General features: G+C 41.4%; 1 protein-coding gene across 3 annotated transcripts in view; it reads right to left on the bottom strand.

Moving 5' to 3' along the window:
- Positions 1–354: 354 nt before the first annotated feature.
- LOC132448435 (protein mono-ADP-ribosyltransferase PARP14-like) overlaps positions 355–25,055 on the bottom strand; it is a 51,026-nt gene continuing 26,325 nt past the window's right edge. For 2 of the 3 annotated variants that reach the window (XM_060039743.1, XM_060039744.1), the window contains exon 16: positions 24,156–24,902. In XM_060039743.1, the coding sequence (XP_059895726.1) occupies positions 24,622–24,902 (281 nt within the window). In that variant the 3' untranslated portion in view covers positions 24,156–24,621. Of the gene's footprint in view, positions 847–1,184; positions 1,360–1,533; positions 1,680–1,825; positions 2,435–24,155; positions 24,903–25,055 lie in introns of those variants that run through there. The other variant, XM_060039745.1, reaches the window with a different exon arrangement.

Raw genomic sequence — 25,055 nt, 5'->3', positions numbered from 1 at the left:
CCTCTCTGGAACCATCTAGAAAGGGCAGCTGCCCTTTCTAGATGGTTATTCCCCCACAGTTATTTCAAATCCTTTCTGAATATCCACATTTTTAGATGAGCTTTTAATGAAATTATTCTGTTTATCCCCCCCCTTTTGAAAAGGTTCTTTATAAATAGTTGTAAATACTGCTGTGCAGCGTATCCATGAACATAGGCTATTCTCTTGTATTATTTTGTTGACAGAAAATGAGCAATCATGTTATATTTTTCATTGTGATTTATGGTAAGAAGAATGAAATTCACTGCTGCAATCATAACTTTTTTGCGAATGGTCCATGCACATTGATAAAGCCGTGCATGAGTTTATATCCTCCTGCTTACAATATCAGATAAATCACCAGACATGATTTTGTATTACCTTCACCTTTTTAAAATTCAGGCAACACTAACATTATATTTAATTATTGACATGGCTGATTGTACACACATCATAGTGCTAAAGAGTATCACAGTGGGAAAAAAAGAAAACTAACAGTCAATGTGTTTAAAGAAGCGTAATTTGGCGACCTCTCTCATGTGTTCTCCTACTTGAATGTTATTAAATATTCCGGACAAGCGTGAGTGTCATGGAAAATGACAAACATTTCAATTATTTTGATATTATTGACAACACTGTCATACTGCAAAGCGGAGAAGGGTTTTGTTGGAGGCACGACCATGCCCTGAGTTCCTGTGGTGTAATCTCCCGTCAGAACACGACACAGATACACATACTTCTGCCCTTGAGCATCCGGCTTAGAATAAGTATCCTTGGCAGAATAATTTGCTTTGACAGCAAAATATGTGCCATTGCCAAAGGAGGCAGCTGAAATTGTGAGAAATAAGGATGAGTTATTTGGATGAGCTTGGATGAAGCTGAATTGAAGGGTTAACAAAACACCCTGTTTTAGTTCAATCCTACCCATTATCAAAATGTATTAAAAATCCTCTGCCACACTTAAGGTGGACACATTTTGACATGTAGGGGCAAGGCTATACGGCTTAAATCACTTTTTATCCAAAATACGTTTTTTAAGACTGTGCTTTTCCTTTGACAGTGGGGAGTGTTAGCATAACCTCATATATAGCATGATGCCATAACTATTGTCTCAGGAACAAGAAGCTAGGGGGGTGCTTGCAAGATGGTCTTAAGCCTTATCTCACCGTTCTTTCCTGCGTAACTCCTGTTGAAACCGTCTCGGTTGATAGCTTGGATAGAGGTTGAGCAGGCTCCATGGAAGAGGCGCCTCTCGTTTTTCTGGTGACCGTTTCTTGCTTCCATGTCAGCCTTTTTTAGCTGAAGGCTCTTCCACAAACAGGGATTCTGAATCCTTTCAATCTGAAGGTTGAAAACACATTATATAATGTATTGTGTTGAATTGTATTTAATAGCTTCATTTATTGTTCTCTCTGTGGAAATTAATTCATTGACGGTAGGAAGGAGTTAAACATTAATAACTTGGAAAAGTCACGACCCTTCAGGTAAAGTCTATCCTTCACCAATTCAATGTACCTTAATAACATTTCGTTGGACTGTGGCCGTGAAGAGTTGTAGTACTTCATCGTATTCCGGGGTTTTGGGCAGGACGGTGAAACTTTGACATGAAGTGCCGCTTGGCATTGTTTCCCAGTTCTGTGGCAAGTTTACAACATCTTGATCTGTAATGATACAATCATTCATTACTTTGGATATGTATTCAATCTCAGAATCCAAATTATATATTTTTAATTCATATCATTGCTCTAGCCTCCATTTGACCAACGATTAATTACTCACAGGTCATTGAATAGTTAGAAAAACGTACCTTTCAGCAAGTCATGGCGTCTGATATCAATGCTGTTGCCTTGGTTGTCGGTGGCAGTTCTATTTGGCACATCAACCTTGTGCACTCGGCCCTGGATGTCTACATCTACATGAGGCTGATGGTTGTGGTGAGCTTGCTCAAGCAGGAATTTGGAGGGGTCGTCAAAGCTCTGGAATTGAAGATCCGGAAGCTGGTACCGCCAGTCAACGGTTTCTAGAATCTTCTTGATCTCTTCTTCATCCCTGACTTTCTTCAAAATCTCCTGTATTTCAGTGTTGGCCTTAAACATGTATTTTGTGAGCCCCTCTATGTTGATACAGGCATCATTACGTTCAATTTGCACAATAACGTTCATGGTATTCTGAATGTCCATAATGCGCTTGATATCTGAATGGGATAAACTGAGAATCGCTCTGTCATTAATGGAGTTTTTGGTATGCTCCTTGGATATCAGATCCTTGATCCATGTTTTCGCTTTGTTTACTTCAGCCTGTGAACTACCACATATGTGGAAGTGGGCCGGCTCAATTTTGCGATCTTGAGAGGAAAAGTCATAATGTTTTTGTGGCTTGGCTTCCCTTCCTCCACCTAAAAAGGCTGAGATGCCGCCTAAACCATGAAATAAAAACAAAACTGTCAAAATGCTTTAACTTGAAAACTGTTCATGCACCAACCTCATCATTTCACTTCTTTGTATATGCAAATGTACTTTACCAGAAAATAATTCTCATGCAGATTTATGACAAAATTTAGCTGTTGACAATGATCTTGCAAATATTCAAACATTCTCTATTGAAAGTAAGATACACTATAAATATCTTACTCTAAAATAACACAAATCCACCTAGAAAAACTCCATCTTCATATACTTTAGAACAAGGGTCAGCAGTTATTTTAATGTCCTATGCCAATAATAAATAAAAATGCATGGTTTTCCAATGCTGACTGTTATCGCTGATTGTTATCGCATATTTTACACATTTGAATATAGGCTATGCTAATTTAACTGTATCTTTCCCCCTCTTTCAGTTCAGTGCTTGTATAATTTATTAATTAATTATTCATAAACAACCTATCTAAACATGAGGAATTAAACATTATCTCAGGCCACAAATAAGACTGAAATGGGAATAATTGGTACCAAGGAGAACCGTCAAAGTTTTAAATATTGTAATTTGTGCGAGGGTGAATTGGGTAAATAGTGGCAGTATTTTTAGTGTTGGCAGTGGCAACACTAGGTTGAGCTCCAACACTCCTTCCAAACGGTATGAATGACACCGCTGAATCTGAGCTCTTATTGGGCTCATCATGGACAGTTAGGGTTCAGTTTGAGCACAAAGATACACTTCGTTAATTGTTTTTTTCAAGTTTCTGTGGCATTTCAACAAACCTCTGCACTGCATAATGTCGTATTGACCCGAATGAAAGACAACCTTGACTAGAAGACAAACCCCCATTTTGCATGACTCATTAAAAAAAGATTAAAAATAAAGATCTAAAAAAAGAAAATCATTTTATTTGAAAATAATGATATGATAAGAACATCCAGGACGCTCTACTGTCCATAAATAGGAGGGAGATGCGGAGGGGTGCACACATACACCAGACAAAAACACGCACTTCCTATCCTACGGGTTAGTAGGATAGGATGTACGTGGAACTTAGGCCATACACAGTGAGGGCAATTAGCTGTCTACTAAAGTATGCTACTGTTGCGGTGTGCGAGCAAGGTCTCGGGAGAACAACAAGTTGTGTAATTCTCCTGAAACCTTGCTCGCGTACCGCAACAACAGAGTAGAGAGGAAACAAAAACACTCTAAAGACCTTAACTGTTCAGGACTGGCTCTCACATGAAAGGGAAGCAGCATAGAACCACTATTTCAAACGCATTTCCAGGAAAAGATCAATTATAATTGAGTCATTACGGTAATAATAATGACCATGTGCCCCTGCTTTGGCATGGTGAACCCCTATTCAAGGAAATAACTGCCCCTCGTGGCCTCCACGAAAAATTGCCCAAAAGGGTTTATATGGGCAACTGCACGAAAGGATTATCAGAAATTTTGCTCACACAAAATACTTGAAACCAGCCTTGACACGTGTGCCATAGGTTGCAGACCCCTGCTTTAAAGCATACTTATTAAGTTGCTTACCTTTCAATTTTCCAAGTAGCGTAATATTGTGCTTGTCTGAGCTTGCTTTCTTCTCCATTCTACTGTGGAAATCCTTCATCATGACCTGTTGGAATATCACGATGCGGACCTCCTTCAGGCAACCCGAAGCACTCTGTGACACCATGTCCACCACTGCATCTAACATGGCATCGGCTACCTTCCCTGCCTGGGTCTTACCCTGACCTTAAAAATGAGACAGAATATTAGTTATTTTGCCATCAGAAATAACCCAAGCATTTAAAATTGATTGGTGTTGGCATGGTTATTTAAAATCAAAACCATAAAAAATAGGCAAAATTCAATGATGATGGAACATATCCTTGAATGAAATATAACATAAGTAGTAAGAGTAATAATTATTATTAGTAGACTAGTTACAATAGTGGAACATACTATTACATAGTAATCAGACTCAACATCCTCAACAATATATTTATTTATTACCTACAATTTGGCCTCTAAGCATCAAATGACACATTCCATCTCACCTGTACCCAGAGCAGGAAAAGAGATAGAAGTGTATTGGTTTCGTTCAACCAATACAAGAGCAGCTTTCATCATATCTTTGATATCCTGGGGGTTGCTGCGTCCAAGCAAGTGGAGTATCTTTTTACACATCAGGTTTCCTGGTGTAGTCAATATCATTCCTGTGTTGGGCTGTCCACCTATTCGTATAATATAATTTAAATATTTACAATTCACTGTAAAGAAGAAAAATTAACTGCAGTGATCATTGTGTTTAGACTGAGATATTTCATCTCAAAACATTTCAAAAGTTTATCTGTTAAAATGGGCATCAAACCAACATGTATGTGTGTTTATAAATGAAACTTTAGAAAGAGAGATATAGGGACAAATATGGTATCTGTGTTGTCTCTCCACTATCAAAAGAGCTACAAAACATGATAATAATTTACGGAAATCACAGAAGTGACTTCAGTCATTGCTTCACTGCACAGGTCATAAATACTTGAACGATAGCAATGCTATACTTGGCCATGTACACAAGTCCACCCTCTAAAGGTTTCCTCTAAGGCCTGAAAATGTTGGCAACCATTGGAAATAATACAAAATACACATTTGTATGTCAGTAGATCAAATTTGTAGTTTAATGATTGTATTATTTTATGGTCATATTTGTTTTGATACTATTATATGATGCTCCTACTGAATGATATTAGTCACTGGCGTCATTAGGCCTGGCTGTCCGAGACTACAGCCACTAATGAGATCTACTTAACACAACTCGCCATGTGCGCCTTATTTGTGAGAGAGAGAGAGAGAGAGAGAGAGAGAGAGAGAGAGAGAGAGAGAGAGAGAGAGAGAGAGAGAGCTAGATTGCATGAACTGTATCGGTAGATTCTGTTTTTGTGTGTGTGTCAGTGAGTGAATTTTATATTCAAATAAGTTAATGCAAATGTTTTCCTCTAGTCCAGTTTGTAGAACGTCAATACATGCGATAGCAGTTGTGAAGTTGACTGCTTCTACTAAATACTTATACATATAACACACAACCACAAAATGATATGACATCACATTAACCGAATTAATCTGCAGGGTAAATGTGTACTTCAAAAAAACGATTGAGAATCGATTGACAAAATTATGGCTTTCTATGTAATGTGGTGCTTGTGGAGTTTAATGTGGAGTTTATATCAAAGCAAGATAGTTTGTTGATTTAAAAAAATGTGGTGTCACGACTGTAAAAGATTAGGCCGGTTTGTTTAATCTGCAGTTTGATTCATGACAATGTCCCTGTGAAATGTTAATCAGCCGTGATTTTGTTGAACTCACCTCCTCTCGCGGTGCAGAAGCCATTATTCCAAACAAAGGTTTAGCAGCTCCTATATCTGTATCTTTGTTTATTTCATCCTAGGTAGACACATAAGAACTGCCCTGGCCAGGTTCCTCCAATAGTGCCCATAAACGACCCAAAAGATCAGATTCTGTGTTTACACGTCACTGCCCATGCGCAGGAACTAAGAGACTGAATCGGGCATGAAGAATTCTGTGCAACGGTAGTGCTGTGTTATAGTCAGTGTGGTTATTCTGAACTCTGAATCCCGAGCTTTCAAATCATTACAGCAAACAAACCCTACACTTACCCTTGCATCTTATTGTTTTGGTTTGTATTCAGAATTATCCATTGGTGGGCCGGTCCATGTAACCTATCTGTGATGCGTTATTCAGCTGAGCTCAGTCTTACAAAAAACGGTTTACCTTCTGGAATTATGTTCTAAGTACTTAAAAAAATATGGAATTAAGATGCGTTCAGACACAAATTTATGTAATTTTGAAAAAATATATATATAGTTTGAAATACATCTATTGATGCACTTAGACACATCATCAGTGATGGAACCTGGGGTCATTGGGTGTTTCGGGTCTCGCAACATCATACACCCTCAACCAGGCGACCCAGCCGGGATTGATCAAGTCCCAAGTAGCATGTACCCACGGATCGCCCCTCTTGATCCACAGCCATCTAGAGGCCTTCTCAGCTGCCTCTGTGGTGGTCTTGATGGCCTTTCTCTGACGTGCACCTGTGACTCCAACAAGCATGCTGCATGCTTTGCAGAGAGATCGCGCTGCAAAGCCTCTACAGCCCACCTCTATTGGCACACACCGGGCACCCCCGTCTGCGGCACTCCTCCACTAAGTTGGCATACTTGGCACGCTTCCTCTCATTGGCCTCTTCCATGCGCTCCTCCCAGGGAACTGTCAGCTCCAGTAGGACCACCTGTTTGGTTGAATCTGAGAACAGAACTATGTCTGGTCTCAGGGTTGTTTCCACGATGTGCTCAAAAATATATATATATTATTTCGATTTTGACAGGGCCAGCAGAGAAGCCCCTGCTGGCCCTTTCAAAATCTAAATAATACATACATATTATTTTTTTAAAAATGACATTAATTTGGGTCTGATCGCATCTTAATTCCATATTTTTTTAAGTACTTAGAACATAATTCCAGAAGGAAAACCGTTTTTTGTAAGACTGAGCTCAGCTGAATAACGCATCACAGCTAGGTTACATGGACCGGCGGGGCCAGCACTAAAAGTATTGCTACCCTTTCGCTGAAGATGCCACCTCCCATTGGATAATTAATTTGACTGACGTGTGTAATCAGCCAATCAAATGTTGATGTGTAGTAACAGAACTGGCCCCCGGTGATGTCATCAGCGAATTTTGAATTGTTGGCGGTACAGAGTTGATAGTTAACTACTATGGCCACTGCCTTCACAGCACCTAGCGTTCCCGTTTCTGATCTCCTTCGTTTGCCTTTTTCAAGGCGATCGTTTGGAGAGAAGACAGATTTAATTTCAAGAGGAAGACCTACACCGAAGCCTGATGGGCTGACCCAGGCCGGTAAGGGTTTTGTACAGCCGCTATGACTGGCTTACGGCTAGCACCGTTCAGAACAACCTATTCTACTTGCTGTTCAACATCAGTGAGGGGACATGGAACAGCGCCGGATTTAGCAGACTTAACAGCTTCACCAAGGCAGCTTTACAACATCAGGCAATGGGTGATGGGTGAGTTTTACGTTGCACTGTGTAGGAGCGATAATGTTGTTGTGGTACTTTAGTTCATAACGCATTTTTTTTAATGGTTTGAAAAACAAATACCGGTATATTGCTTGAATTTGGGCAGTAGGCTTAATGGTAATGCTTTGTGTGGATGCCGCTTAATAAGCATATTTAATTAACCCATTCCCTACTACTCCTGTGGGCTTAATATTTTGGCTGGAATTGCTGTTGTAAAATATGTGGCATAAAGGCCTACTTGTATGTTTCATTTTTGTTAATGAACTGGCGTTGCACTTGTAATATTGTCGCTGTAGGCTACTTTATTGAATCAGGTGAAGTTGCGAAAGCATCCGGTGAAAATAACAATTACTGTGAACACTTGTTTTTGCGTCATGTGTGTGATGTGCAATCTGGTTGCGGAGTGACATAAGGAAAGATCTGATGGTGATGCTGCATTACTCTAGCTCTGCGGAAATGCAAAGTGGTGTGCGTGTGCGCTGTTGTTGTTGCTGAAGATCAACTGTCTTGTTGTGGATGTTATGCAGTAGCGCATATTGTGGTTGTGCTGGCTGTATTGGCACCTAATATGAAATTTGTGTGCATGTCTGAGTGTTTGGGGGTTGGCCGTTGGTGGAGTTCGTTACTGAAGGCCCTGACCTAAACCCCACGGGACCCTACTGGTATTATCTCTGCCTATAACGTAGGCACTATCTTCACCCATAATTCAAACTGCTTGCTTCAGTCTCTAAGTCTGTGAGCATGCACAGTGGCGTGTACACACAGGACCAAAACTTGTTGCTTTGTTTGTTTTGGGAAATATTTGAAGAAGCTACCTAGCCGTGGCAGTTCCTATGCCCTTACCTGGTTTGGTGTCTACCTATGGTAGCTGCTAAACACTCGTTTTGGATATGATGGATGTCATTGATGATCAGCTGCCCAATGTCAAAGGAGGTGAGTTGAACAAAAATCTTGGCTGATTTACATCTTGACGTAAACCATGTCATTATTTACCTGGAATCTTTGCCAACAAACTGGCAAAGTCATTTAAATCTCCTAAAAACGCTCCTGTTATTAGCAATACTAGATTTTTCGCGCAAGCGTTGCGCACACTCAACCTCTCTTTCGGGAGGCTCAAGGAGGAGTGTAATATTACATTTGAGCAACAAAGTGTAGTCTTGAGGTGGACTCTATAGACATAATTCACCATACTGTGTTATTGACATGTTTTCTTTCTGTGTTATAGGGACACTGTCTCTTTAAGATCACATGACTTATGTGTTGATATGCCGGTCCGTGCGATGTTTGAATTTAAAGTTTTTTATGCGACAAAACGACCCGCCGTTGCTTGTCGAGGTGAGAAATTGTCTCTTCACTTCATTTATCGCAATTTCCACAGTCTATATTCAGAACGTATTACCTACGAGTTTATCGACAGCAGAGCCGTTATGTTTAAAAACATAATGTTTTACCTGGGCGAGTGTGTCTCTGTGGTGTGTGTGTGTGTGTTCTTACCTGGGCGTGTGTGTCGATGGCAGAGCAGTTATGTTTAAAAACATAACGTCCTGCCTGGGCGATTGTCGCTGGGGTGTGTGCATGTGTGTTCTTACTTGCGCATGTGTCGATGGCGGAGCCGTTATGTTTAAAACATAACGTCTTAGCTCGGCGAGTGTGTTGCTGCCTTTGTCTTGACGTACGGTGTGTGCGCATGCGTGTGTTTGTGTGCACTTCTGTGTATGTGTCGCTGCCTTTGTCTTGCGGTGTGTGCGTGTGTGTGTGTGTGTTTGTGTGTGTGCGTATCCATGTATGTTTGTGCGTGTGTGTGTAGTGTCTGTATGCAGTGTGTATGTGCGTGCTTGCGATGTATGCATTTTTGCGTGCTGGGTGTGTTTGTGAGCAGCAGGCTGCTTGGCACATGCACACATGAGTAACTTGATTAACTGGTGCGACAGGCCTGCTATAATAGTAGTAAGTTATGTGTCAAAACTTTATTTCAGTATTTCAGTTATGGAACTATTGGAAAATTCAGTTGAAACATTGATCCTGCATTTGATCTGCGAAAGCGAGATAACTGCTAACTAGGGGCGTGACGATATTTCGACGAAATATTGCGATATTAAAACCTGAAGAAATGAGGCGTTGAGACGAAAAAATGGTTTGCGATGTCATTATTATTATTTTTTTCATACTTTATTTATGGACATAAGTTTGCACTTTAATAAATTAATAGACTAACGCCGCTTTTCCACCGACAGTACCAGGTCAACTCGCACGCCTTGGTTTGGTTCCAGGCACGTCGTTTTTTCCATCGAAAAAAGTACCTCTTAAACGTGGGCGGTCGCATGGGTCCCATACAGTGCTGGGAACGTTACTTTAAAAAAGTAATTAGTTATAGGTACTCACTACTTGTTCCAAAAAGTAACTGAGTTAGTAACTGCATTACTCTATAATAAAAGTAACGAGTTACCAGGGAAAGAAACTATTTGCGTTACTTAAAAAAATAAAAAGTTTCTATATGTGAAAGATTTGGATTTTTCTGAGCAGTTTTCACTTGGCCTTAATGTGTTAAATGGTTGAACTGCACATTCAAGGCCCTGATATGCTTCCAACTGAGGCCCCATCCACACTAACCAGGGTAAATCTACAAATGCATCAATATTCATCCGTTAAGTCCTTCCGTCCAAACTAAAACAGAGAATTCCGACACTAAAAACAATGCTTTTCGAAAACATTCGCTGAGGTGGATGAATGTGAAAACGCTGGGTTCGCGTTGTAGTGTGGACAGACGGAGGCTTTCAGAAACGATGACGTTCGATTGCCATGACACTGCCATGACACTGCCACAAGCTTGCGCTAGAGACCGAGAAGCTTATCAAAAGAATGGAAGGTGAAATGCAAATGAGGATCTCTCTGTACATTGTACAGAGAGATCTACAAAATGCAGCAGCAAGACTGTTGACTGGGTCACAAAAGTGGGAGCATATCACTCCTGTTCTTGCTTCCCTTCACTGGCTGCCAGTACAACAAAGGATCATTTTTAAGACTGTTCTTATGGTGTTCAAAGCCATCAATGGTCAGGCCCCATCTTACATTTCAGACCTTTTACACCCCCACTCAGCCACTAGGTCCCTTGGATCCTCTAATAAGGGTATTCTACACATCCCCCGCTCCAGACTGAAACAAAAAGGTGACCGGGCCTTCGCTGTAGCTGCTCCGCGCTTGTGGAACCAACTGCCACCCGACATACGTGATGCCCCCTCCATTTATGCCTTTAAATCAAGGCTCAAAACCCATCTGTACAACCTTGCCTTCCCTCCCCATTAACTATCTGACCTCTGCACTACTGCCTTTGTTGTGTGTGGATGTCCAGTTTCATGTCTTTTATTTGTATTTTATTCTAATGTTATTTTGCCTTCATCTTTGCCTGCTGAATGCACTATGTACAGCACTTTGGTCTTAAATGGTTTTAAATGTGCTTTTATAAATAAATTGTACTTACTTACTTACTTACTAATTTATCTCCAGAAACAACTCAACATATTGAGTCCAACATATTCGTTGCTCCAACGCCGGAGGCGAGCGCTGTACTTAATGTTCTTAGTGATGGTAAAAAAAAACGAAAGACGACAGTTCAAACCATAGCCTACTTTGAGCGGCGTTTCTGGACAAGACCGGGTCGAAAATGATTAACCAGCTGATCAACTGTAAATATCTGATCTGATCGCGAGCCTGTAATCTAAACAGAGAGAGGCTTGGCGGAGTAACGTAACCATGACAACAACTGTTTATCAAAATAATTTCAGTGTGGAACGTGGATGCAAAACATTCTGAAAACGATATGAAAACGATAGTGTGGACGGAGATCATTTTCATTGCGGATTTGCGTTTTTACATTTACCTGGGTTAGTGTGGATGGGGCCTGGATTTCAATTTGCTTGGTTGCAAAGGCTGTGGAACATCTGCCAGATACTACAGAAAATGCAAACTTTTCATCGGATTGCTCCGGACTCGCCATTTCTGCTGCTTCATCGAATCGGTTTGGTGTGTGCGTTTGCGTGTGTGTGGCGCGCAAAAAATAACAGCGTTACGTAACACCGTTCTTTTAAACAGCGTTATTACCAACACTGGTCGCATATCACGCATGCGCGAAACTGCGCATTCTTATCCACGAGACACATAGCAGATAGGGCTACACAAAGGAGCCTCTCTACCTCTGTCACAGACCACGGCGTATTCTTGTGCGCTGATCCTGCGATGTTCAAAATCAATCAATATTGTTGACTGAACGATGATGCTAGTATTTAAAGATGCCGGTGTCATGCCGAAAAGGGAATCCCCGTCTGAAATTGCACCCCCTCTTCTCTTATTTCGTCTGTGCTTTCTAGGGTACAGGGCTCCGGACTAACTTTTTCACTAGGAGCACTGTGGCCCCTACCTCAAAAAGGTTAGGGGCACAACCATAAATTTGTGCCGCTTGCAGGACGCTGCGCCTCATCTCTGCCCGCTTGCCTCTCCATTGAGAATGCAGAATGCGTGACAAACGCCTACTGTGTGAAAAGCCCTTTATGGCACATGAACTCCTGACCGGGTTCGGGTACCCGACGGGTGACCAGCACAATTTGGATGAAACGGTTGAAAAATAATGTACTGTGTCAGATACGGGTGCGGGTCGGACACTGGTTTTGCGATTATGAGCGAGTCTTCTCCGGTGCTGGATATGTTATTCAGGTGCGGAGGAGTCAACTAAAACCTTCACCAGTTTATGATGTGCATTTTTTGCACAGCCATCTAAAACACCACGCCAAACACCACATAGTGTAATTCCCCGGCGTTCCATCTAATGTGTCTAATTTTCGTCTGGCGTCGATATCAATTTATAGCGGGATGGGTTGGGTGCGGAATGTAATTCGCGCTACTGTCAGAACACTGGTCAGATGCGGTATTGCGGGATGGTCTTCTGAACGTCGATTACTCAAATGGATTACTCAATCATTATTTAAGGATTCGAGAAGTAAGCCAAATATTTAGTAGGTAGTAAGCAGTAAGCAAGTAGGCGGTTTCAAACACACCCATAGTTAATCATTTTAATAAGATGAAGAATATTATTTTACCCAAGCATGTCTCCTGACCACGTATTATTTACCTGACTTTAGGGTGAATGATTTGTTGGAAGAGTTGACGATGACATCAGTGGTCTCCTTGGTGATGTCCCCCGACACAACCTGTACTCTCACATGTCCGATTGTAATCTCATGCCGCCCAGAAGCTGAGGTGACTTTGGAGAAGGGACCTTGTGACACAAAACAATCACTATGAACGAGATAAACAGTCTTGAGCAGATCAAAATGCAAATGCAGAGAAAAGACCTTGATCTAACTAAGAAGACATAGTGAGACTTGAGATGGGCTGATGAGCTGTTAAAAATAATTAACTAAATGAGAGACGTGAATTGAGTCTTGGTATTTTTATGACAATACAAAATGCCATTACTTGACTTATACTGGGTAGGTGCTGGAACATTTGTTGTCGTCGGGAGCTGTTTGTTGAATACATCAGTGAAAACCTGCAGGTTAAAACAAAAGGATCTGCCATCAATGACTCATCATGACAATCCAAAAGCAAATCAACTCAAATATATTGCGTAGCATGGCGTACCACTATTTTTTAGATCCTAAATCACATGTGTTAATGTAAATATTTTTGTACCTGGATGGTCTCTTGGTCTTTCGAATAGAGAACAATCACCACCGTCTTCAAGCACCGTGGCTGTTTGTTAAACTTCAAGACTTCCTCCACCATTACAGATGCTGCAAGGTCTTTGGGGAAGCCCAGGTTTCCTGTTCCAATGGCAGGGAAGGATATGGAGGTAAGACCATGTTTCTCTGCCTTGTTCAAGCAGTCTGCAACAATCCCTCTCATTATCTGTAGGATATACCACATATGCCACTTCTCAATCGATTATCCAAAAGAAAGTGGGGTTCACACTATAATATCTGTAAATAAATATGAATCACCACTGTTCAATGAGTTACCTTGAGAGCGAGTCCCTGCTTGTCCCAAGCAGGGACTACAGCGTGAAAAACCCAGTTGCTTTTCAGTTTGCAACCGTCCGTAACGATAACATCACCAATGTCTCCTGTTTTGCTCTGTTCATTGGCCAAATACTGAAGTTTTGGTCCAGCTGCACTGAGAATAGCTTTGGAAACGGCTCCCTTTTCCAGATCAAGCTCTTCTCCCACAACATTCACAACCACCTGGGTCTGAAAATATGAAAACAGAATGTTATCTATTCAAAGTTTCCTAGTATGTTTATTTCATTGTCTCAATTGTACTTATAGATAAATACTTGTATGAATTAGCTTTTTGGATTAATATATTAAATAAATAATTACCTTAGCATCTTCAATATTCCCTAATTGTATCCTCATTCCTACATCGGTCCCCAGTGGTTTGGAAGAGTTTTTATTTTGTTTGTCAGGAACACTCTGTCGAGAACCAATCCTTCCTTGGTTTCCAAACTTGTCTCTCACAGCTATCTCAAAAGCTTGAACTGCATGGTCATCCAAGCTCACAAAATGGATCTGCTTCAGGGGGTTTTGACCAAAGTGGTCCTCACAATGTTCCTTCAACACTCTGATGATGGTGTCGGCACACAGGTCTATTGGGAACCCCATGTTGGCACTGATGGCAGAGATGGCCAGAGATTGACAGCCACTCATCTCAGCAAGTTCTAGACTTCCTTTCACAGCTCTTTTCAGCTGCCCCACTGTCTTCAAGTGGTTAGATGGATCATACTGGGGCCCCACCACGTGGATTACTTTTTTGCATTGGAGCCGACCCCCTGCACCAGTAATTACACTGTCTCCTGGCTTCAGCTCCCCTCCCTGGATTTGGATTTTATCACATTCCTCCTGCAAGCAAGAGCCAGCGGCAGCCACAAATGCTCCTCCAATACCTCCATGAAGTTTCAAGCTCTTATTCGAATTGATTACCACGGCATCTACTGGGTAGCTACATAGATCAGCTTTACTAACAACTATATCAATGCCGTCCGATGTTTGAAGATTGTATATGGGCCTGGAGCGTAGCAGGTCATTTAGTCCACTAGCCTCCACCAACTGGACTAAGCAACCGGTTTCCTTCTTTAAGGTAGAAACATACATATCTTTTTCTTCTTGAAAAAATTCCTTTGCCCCAGGCTGGGGGAGTAGATATTTTTCAAAGCAAACTTTGGAGATCATGGAAACTAGGATGCTTTTACAATTCATGACATCTTCTCTAGGACCTCTGAAGTTAACAGCCTCCTTCTCAAAAGAAATATCCACTTTGTCCTTCACTTTTTCATACCAGGTATTGTTTTGAGTTGTAATATAACTGACAATAGTGTCAGACTTGACCCTATGAGTTTCAAAAACTTGGGAATACTTGTGGAGGTGCTCTTCAATTTCTTTGAAAGCTGGTATTACACTATCCTTGTAGCCAACTACTGTTACTCTGTCAAATTGATGATCACTAGATGTTGTAATAACAATCTTCTTCGAGGTTGTATTGTTGCTTTCTTCCAAACATTTGACTAGGTTTTGCCACTCCCGATTCTTCAAGATGTAACTATCACGAGTATCAATGTACTTAGAGGTCAGCACTTGCTGCAGTTGATCTTCAGCCTTTTTCAGAATGTCGTCTGAAACAGCAATGATGCTCAGGTTTGTAGCATCTATCTCAACTGCTGCATGAATTCCATTAGATGTGAAGACATTTTTTGTCAGCTCATCCTCATCCTCATCCTTCAAAAACGTGAAAAGAGTGTTGTCCAACTCGAGTTTCTGCCGTTTTACTGCAATCACTCTGTTAAAAACCAGATTAACTGCTCTGCATACCTCCTGTTGAAAACCATTTAAGATCATTTTATCTTGAAATGATATTTCCAGTTCTGGGTAAAAACCTTCCAATTGGTCAATTAGGCCATCTTGACAGAGTAAGTGAAACATTACTTTGGATATCTCAAATTTGTGTGTAATACTTGAATTCTCCCTCAGTGCCCTTTTCTCAATCCTGGTCAAGAGGTCATTCAATGTGGGCTCCAGTTGGGTCACATCTTCCGCGAAGCCGACCACTGAAAATGTACCTTCAGCTTTCTCAGGGATGACTTCCACGGTCTTATCTAAAACAATCTCTCTGACCTGCGCTTCACACTCTTCCCATGCGGATGATGGAGGCTGAAGCCTCAGAGTTTTGAACCTGGACAAGACTTGTGTGAAGGCCTGTTCCACTGATTGTTTCCACTGTTTGATGTCTTTGGCTTTAACATTTTTCTGCTCGAGCAGTGCTGGAAGAGGGCTGAAACTCACAGATGAGGGTAGGAGGTCTACCTTGCAGAAGAGTGCTGACAAGTGACCGCAAACCATCTCTGCTGCTTCCTGCTTCTGGTGGAGGTACGTCAAGATCGGGGAATGTATGCTTTGAGAGAAGGCAGCGGGTAGTTTTGGTGTGGGTCGGTCTTTGCCATAAAGAGCCGTTCCCAAGGAGTCGTAAAATGGAAAAACTTTGACCCACTTCTTCCCGATGTAATGTTCCTTCTTGATTATCCCTTGAACAGCTAGTGAAGTAAAGACATTATTTAACTTCACATACACTTGATGATATTAAATAAAGATTAAACTGATTGAACAAATTATGTCATTAAATAGACTGCATACTAACTAGTATAATAACAGGACGGTCACTGATTCATCAACCACTATTTTGGCTTTACATTTGTCTATGCAGAATCTTTATGATCCCAGACTTTAATGGTGCTGGGGGATCTTACAACTCCTTGCTTACTCTGCTCGCAAATCTCTAGCTTTATGCTCTCTACTAGAGCCCGACCGATATATCGGCAGGCCGATATCATCGGCCGATATTAGTCATTTTTCAAACTATTCGGTATCGGCATTATAATGGCCGATAAATGAATATAAAAAAAAAAAAAGTTTGTCCACCAGAGGGCGCTCTAACGTCCCAAACCCGCTGAATCAGGCAGAGTGAATGACGGAGATCGACGGAGATCATCGGTGTTGTTCATAGCTGTGTTCGAAATCATTCCCTATCACGGATATAGTGCACTATATAGGGTGCTCGCCATTTTGCATTGGTGTTCGAATTCTCAGTGGTTAATTTCATGCACTAAAATTTGAGTGTACATACGTTGTTCCCTACTTGTTACTCCGTATACCACAATGCAATGCGGTAGTGTTCTTCCGGAGGAGAAGAAGAAGCTGAATAACCGCGAAAACTAATACATTTAATGATGGAGTCTCCGGCTTTCGTTTAGAGATGTCAACAATTTAATTGGGAGTTAACATAGAAAATGTAATATTCAAAATTAATAAAAAAAACTTGATCAAGGAAATGTTGCATACAACATCAATACAAGCTCCAGCTTTCCTCGGGATTGGCCGGTTTGTTTACATGATGTGGGAGCATCTGTCTGCGTCACACAAATACCCGGCGCATTTACTGACGCAAATGACGCTTAGAAATGTTCAGCGTAGTGTCCGAATTCTCGTTTGTTCGTTCCCTATATAGTGCACTATATCATAAACACTATATAGGGAATAGTGAGGGAGTGAATAGGGAATGATTTCCAACACAGCTCATGTGTGCAAGTGTGTTCATGGTAAGTTGGCAACTGTCACAAGACATATATTGCTTGAATAACAATTAAAAGAACATCCCCATAAATTCTCTAAAGTCGATAAGCATGACTTAATTCATGACTACCATGTCCCCAAATGGAGACGCTCGGGTCACTGGTGGATGCGAACCGTCTGGTTTTATTTGGTAGCCTATAGCTGGCATTAAAGGCCAGCAAAAGAATGCTATATGGAAGGAAATAACTGTTGCAGTGAATAGTGTTTCCAATGTTCGTCGGGCTACGGAAGAGGTTTGTTAATTAAATTAATTAAATAATAAATTAAATGTACAACTTCTGTTATCCAGCTTAAAACATTTCACATATATGCTATTGTTTGCATTCCGTTAAAGTTATTTAATTCCGAATAAGGTGAAGAAGAAATGGTCCGACATGAAGCTCAGCACCAAAAAAATCGTGTTGCGGCTGTGAAGCCGGCCAAGCAAGAAACGGGAGGAGGCCGGTGCAGTGCGACTGCAGCGTAACTCCCCGAGATGACTCTGACCATGTAGTGCGCCCTGATGTAGACGATGCCCAACGTTGCTATTTTGGAAAATAAAAGAATCGTGCGTGCCCCCAGGCCATCGGGCTATCATGTTCAGGATTGACATTCTGGCATCGCAAATAATCAGAACATTAACTGAATGGTAGCTTTTGCGGTTGATGTACGCGTAATCATTAATATATGGTTCATACGCACATGGGTACAATCAACCGCACCAATCACATTTGGAAACCTAGCAATAGCATACAAATCCCGTTTGATTCCAGTTTGCTGATCGTTATTACATGGGAATTTAATATAACGTTCGGAGAGGGACATTATAGCTGCCAAAACTGCTGGCATGGTTCGGCTAATACTTGGCTGGGAAATAGCAGACCTGTCCCCGATCTCCCGCTGCAAGATCCCGGTGGCCAAAAATCCCAAGGTAGAGCAAACCTGCACAGGTATTGCGTTTGATCGCCTAGTTTCTTGCCTTAACTGTGGCTCCAAAGCATTGCATAGCTCCATCAGGAGATGCCTTGGGAGACGAAAACGACTCAAGAGCCATTCATCGCCCTCCTTAAAAAAATCGGCGCGGTCTCGAAAAACTCTCTCGTCTGTGCGTTGAGGTCCTTAACAGAGCCAGATCTGCCATCGCTGAGACACGACCACCTATTTGGCAAAGCTCCTGTTAATATAGACAGCTGAATAAACATTTCACCTGTCACATTCTAATTATTTTCATAGCAATACTGTTTTTAATTAGGCCTGACTTGATTGTAATTGTTTGAACGGCTGGGCTAATTCCAATTTATTTAGTAATTAATACAGATGTTGAACTTGTGCTGCACTATTCATCATTGAAATACCCATATAGCACTGAAAAATGTGTAATCCCCGACCACCAACAGCGTGGGCCTCAATTACGTCCGCGTGCGGCGTGCCTCAACGACGTCCGCATTTCGCAGATATAGTCGGGCGCCGGCGGACGTTCTGCTCCCAATAAACAGCTTTTCTTCTGCTATTTAAAGGACAATGAGGCCGACACTTAAAAGGCTGCGCCTATACTCATAGAATCTGGAGTTAAAATACGTAACTATCGTTTCAGCCATTTACTGAATAATTCAGAATTGAATGAGAGGAGGGCTGTCAATCAAATATCGCGCTTCAGAAACGGCCAATCATAGGAAAGCCCGCCCTGCCTTGGTTCCCTCCCCCATCGTGCCAAAATTAAATTCGAGCGAGCGTAAAAACAACCTTTGCGAGAGGCTGTTACGCGCGAGAGGCTGTTACGCGCGAGAGGCTGTTTTGCGCGCGCTGAGGTAATTTGCGCGCGAGAGGCTGTTTTGCGCGTGCAGAGGTAATTTGCACGCATGCAGAGATCATTTGCGCGCTCGCAGTTAACATCTCCACGCGTGGAATAATATAATACGGCCGAATGCATCTTTTATCACATTAGTGAATTATGGCACTAATGTGTCGCCATACAAATGCATCTTTTATCACATTAGTGAATTATGGCACTAATGTGTCGCCATACCAGCTGACTTCCGTTGGATGAGCTTTTAAGGAATTTTATTTTATTGGTCTTAGGTATACTTTAAACAGGCAATGGTCTTAATATAAAAAATATTTTAAGGCCTGTATGTTTTCATTAACTTTTACGATAACTTAATAGCAAGAAACAATGAATAGGTATTGTTGATTTCTTTCAAAAGACAGAGTTCAGTATTTAGAAAAGCGCTACAAATAACTGATCAATTATTATTATTATTATTATCACAATCAAAACCCTAAGCTGTTAACTCAATCACCTAGTATTTGAAATATCTAGAATGATTTGATTTGTAATCTGTTTATGTTTATGTGTTGCTCGGCAAACAGGCCATTCCCAGTTGTGGAAATATTTGTGTTGGGGGTAACAAATAAATGATTAAACAAACAAATCTGAATCTGTTGTTGCTTATTAATGTTAACCAATAAATGGAGCTTGTACAACTGTTGAGGTCCTGCTTGATATTCAGTATAAATGCACTTACAATATTGCAAAAACAATATTGTTTGATTGCATTTATATAGGACTTTTTAAGGAACCCAAAGCGCTTTACAATGCGAGTATGTGTGTGCATGTGTGGTGGGGGGTACGACTACTCATTATTGCAGCCACACCCAACCTAGGTGGCTTTACTGGGTTCCTCCAAAACCCTGACACAGTTAGAGGTTTCAGAAAACCGGTTATTGTATAGTTGGAGGGTTTGTTGCATGCAGATCAGGGGTTGAATACTGCCATGCCAGAGCTCTCCCTCGAGTGTGTGATGGCTGGTTTAACCTGTGTGCCCTGATAGATGACTGCAGGTGTGCAGCCTCGCCCAGTCCAAGTCCAAACCACCTGACTTGGGCCAGGTGAGGCTGCTTATTCCAGCCATCAACCACACAAACACAAACACATCTTATCTAGTCTTAAATTGCTTTAAGACTTAGATGAGTTCAATATAGGATTTTGGGCCGAGTTAAAGTTCCAAGTTCCCCTAAGACTTCTAAGACTTGGAAGAGTTCAATATAGGATTTTGGGCAGAGTTAAAGTTCCAAGTTCCCCGTCAAATTAAAGTTGGCTTCCTATGACCATGCGATGGTTTAGCTAAATGAAGCAAGAGAATCCTACTCAAGTGATGGTCAATTTTATTAGAAAAACATCTGAAAGATTGTACTCAATATAGGCTTTACAAATAAGGAACCACATCACACAAAAATATATATATTTACAGATTGTATGTAAACATGAGACATTTTTCAATAAATAAGACTTAAATTGAAGGATACATATATATAATCTCTATTGAGATTATATTTCCCCTAATCTCTATTGAGATTATATGTCTACCGACTCCTAATAAAAACATGTCAACATTCAATCTATCTGAGGGGTGATACTTTGAAAATACATTTTTCAAGAGCGTATGCTGTAATGTTTGACAAAGTTGCAGTGACAAACATACAGCAGGATAGACAAAATCATGGACTGGTACATTATTGCAGTACAAGCCAGCTGCATCCATCTTGAAAACCACAACAGTACAATGTGACCGTCTGGCCGGATAATAAAGCAGTTCTCCTTGCATGACCGGAAGAAATGGGTTATGTACGTATGCTGTATTTATGGACTGAGAACAATATGATTAGACCTAACTTATGCAAAACTGTCTGCCCCCCCTTAATTTCCCAGAGTGCGGACTTATAAATAAGGTGTCCAACCGTATCAATGATATGCTTGGTATTCACTTTGCGAGAATACCCAGTAAAAGCTACCACAGACAAAGACTATTTAGATCTCTTAAAGGCTGATTCCCAATGACTCTTAGAAATGTTTACCCTCACACCCTATACATTGAGTTACATAAATCCACGTTTGGATGTCTTGCACACACACACACACACACACACACACACACACACACACACACACACACACACACACACACACACACACACACACACACACACACACACACACACACACACACACACACAGGTTGGAGGAGCTACTCCATGCACTCTGGGATCTCGGTGGTGTCCACCAGCAGTGTGTGGATGATGCCATCCCGCCTCTTGCCGCTGCTCACTGCCTTGATGCAGCAGTCGTGGTTTCCCAGTGTGAAGTGGGTCTCTGTTCCGTCTTCCACAAACTCCCCCTGTGCACACGCCGAGAGTGACAGGAGTTCAATTTACTTTGGTTTGACGCATGCTCTGGTTCAAATCATTGCTTAACAGACGCAGGATTTCTTAAACCACAAATTGCATCCTTATCTCTTGGGAATATATGGCATCTCTTTATGAGCCTGCGTTCAGAATTCTTTAGGCAAATGCTGAGCATGCCAGGTGTTATGAACATTTGAATGTAGACCTGCTCACCAGTTTCATATGTACCCAGTACTTGATTATATACACAATATGTCAGTTTCTTGGATCAATACTATGGGTCCAACGATTTAAAATTTCTTGGCTGGTATAAATATTTTGTCGCTACTGATTATTTATTTTCATCATTATTTCATTGTCATCAAAAGCAATCATATACAGTATAAACAGGTTGGAGGCAAATGAATAGCATTAAGAAAGTGGCTAGTATTTTTCAAGCCATCTACGGCTATGAAATGGGCAGGGGCAAAAAATAAAAAGGACACATTCTTGCTCTAGAGGGCACATCGTAATAATTTATTGTATGAAGGGGCACTAGAGGGCACCCATTCATATTTTTCACATGTAAAGGTCAGCCAATAAGGTACTTTCTCTCGTATTCACCACTCTAGAGGGCACTTTTTCAACCATGGAGGGCGGCACTGAAAGGGCACTTATTAAGGCACGTTATCGAATTTTCTTATCTTGAGGGCTCATCATCATAATTTATTGTATGAAGGGGCACCAGAGGGCATCCAATAATTTTTTTCACATGTTTAGTGCAGCTAATAAGGCACTTTCTCTCATATTCGCCACTCTTGAGGGCACTTTTTCAACCATGGAGGCACGAGGGGGGGGCGGTCGCCCCCCTGAGTCCGCCCCTGAACATGCCTACCGCGGTCTCCATCTTCTGTCCATTACACCAAATATCCATGGTGTCTTTTTCTATGGGAAGAGATATGAGAAACACTGAGAAAGAGACACGAGTGCTGCCATTTATAATCAATTGATAAATAATTTGCTGTGACATAGATAACTCTCAATAAGGAGCACCACCCCTGGATCAGAAAATTTACATTGACATTCGCACATGTATGCCAGCAGTATGCAGATGCTTATTACTGCTATTAACTGCTATTTATTAAGCAGACCCTTCTTTCTGAAGCGCCTTAAGCCCCAAACATACATGAAGTGCCTACGGTGACTTTAGATACATGCCGTTGTGCCTTAAGGATTAAGGAGCAAGTACGAGCACCTTGCACAAGGATGCCTACAGTTCTTCTGTGGTTGTTGGGGATCAAACCATGAACTCATAATGGCCCCGAGTTGGTGGGCTCTTCCAATGGTTAGGAGTGTGTGAAATCATCAGTCTGCAATCTTTCCTCTTCTCACCCAATCATAACACAACACAACACTCTGCATTCCCATGTGGCCATGCTCAACTCCCTATTGATTTCATGTGCTTCATTATCCGCAAAGTCTATTGCAGTTCCGATCCGGACGTCTTTCTACTGGAGATTCTTCTTCCACCAGGTGACCATCATCATGCCCAGCAGCACCCAGCTGATGCTGAGTCCGAGGTACCCCGTCAGGTACACCGGGTAGAAGGTACATCATAAACTCCATCAGCATCTGGTTGACCGCGGAGGGGCTGAGGTTATGCGTGCTGCTGCCCCCCACCAGGGCTGGCCTGGGACCAAAAAATGGCCCTGGCATTTTTGGCCATTGGGCCCACCATGATTATTTATAACGTTAATTTCACTAGTGTCACTTTACCTACCAATGATCAATCATCAATTCATCATTCCTTGGCAGTATAGCACCAAGCAGTTTCACCACTTCTCCTTAAGGAACATCCGGGTGCTGCATTGGCGGGCTTCTTTTGTGACCTTATCTGCGCTCTGGTAGGTGTCATTGAGAAGGTAGGCTTCTGATCCCACTGGAACAGCGCCATCCCATCCTGGTGCAGTACCACTGAGTAACCTCTGGGAGCCAGTTTGACATGATGCACAACCTCCCCCACTCTCACCAACGTAGCAGGTACCAATCCATGTACTGTCAGACTTACGGCAGTGGTGCTTCACTGTCTTGGCTCCATACACCCAGGCAAGGTCCCACAGCCAGAAAGTCGTCACCTTTGACATGCGCCTTGCACTGGCTGTCAATGCAACTTTGTGTAGAAAGGTGGTTGTTTTTACGTTTAAAGTACTTCATGGTCAGGCCCCAATACCTGGTCCCTTGAAGAAAGCTCCAAACTAAACCGGGCCTCTTTGGAACCATCTTGACAGGGCAGCTGCCCTGTAAAATCCGATCCACAGTTGTTTTAAATCCTTTCTGAATATCCACATTTTTAGAATAGCTTTTAATGAAATTATTCTGTCTACCCTCAAAATAAAAAAAGAATGATCTGTGTTTTCATGCAGTAATTGTATTACATATGTGACATATGTGTGCATCTGTCAAATGACCTCAATGCATCTTTCTGTATTTATTTTGCTTAAGCCCTTTGGAACATTGCCTTTTGAAAAGGTTCTTTATAAATAGTAAATACTTAACATCACTTGCTGTGCAGTGTATCTATGAACTTAGGCTATTCTTTTGTACTTGTTGACAGAACATGAGCAATCATGTTATATTTTTCATGGTGATAGTTATAATTATGGTCAAAAGAATTAAATTCAATGCTGCAATCATTACTTTTCAAGCTTCTATGTGAGGCTTTGAGCAACAGATCAGACTGCTTTAGATAGTTTTTTTCTATCTATTTGGAAACTAGAACATCAAAAAGAACAGCCCTGGCAATTTAAGAAAGCTTTAATTTGGTTTCAGAGTTAGAAAGCGTGGACATGGTTTAGTCAGGCTAAGGAGAAGGTAGGGATTGGGGATTTTTCTCAAGTTTCTCATGTTTACAGATAGGAAAAGGACGCAAAAAAACCCAAATCTTAACCTGTGTAGTATAAAATGTTATCATCACATTTGGATTTGGGAATGGCCCATGCACATTGATAAAGCCTTGCATGAGTTTATATCCTCCTGCTTACAACATCAGATACATCACCAGACATTATTTTGTATTATATATTACAGCCTTCACCTTTTTAAAATTCAGGCAACACTATCATTATATGTAAGTGTTGACATGGCTGATTGTACACACATCGTAGTGCTAAAGAGTATCACAGTGGAAAAAAAAGAAGAAAGAAAACAATAGTCCGTCAATGTGGTTAAAGAAGCCTAATTTGGCAACCTCTCTCATGTGTTTTCTTACTTGAATGTTATTAAATATTCTGGATAAGCGTGAGTGTCATGGAAAATGACAAACATTTGAATGCTGTTGATATCATTGACAACACTGTCGTACTGCAAAGCGGAGGAGGCTTTTGTTGGAGGCACGACCATGCCCTGAGTTCCTTTGGTGAAATCTCCCGTCAGAACACGACACAGATACACACACTTCTGCCCTTGAGCATCTGGCTTAGAATAAGTATCCTGGGCAGAATAATTTGCGTTGACAGCAAAATATGTGCCATTGCCATAGAAGGCAGCTGAAATTGGGAGAAATAATGATGAGTTATTTGGCTGAGCTGGGATGAAGCTGAATTGAAGGGTTAACAAAACACCCTGTTTTAGTCAGACCCTACCCATTATCAAAATGTATTAAAAATCCTCTGCCACACTTAAGGTAACATTTTGACATG

Source organism: Gadus macrocephalus, chromosome 20 (assembly GCF_031168955.1).
Source record: "Gadus macrocephalus chromosome 20, ASM3116895v1".
NCBI lineage: Eukaryota > Metazoa > Chordata > Actinopteri > Gadiformes > Gadidae > Gadus > Gadus macrocephalus.
This window is presented reverse-complemented; position numbering and strand designations above follow the sequence as displayed.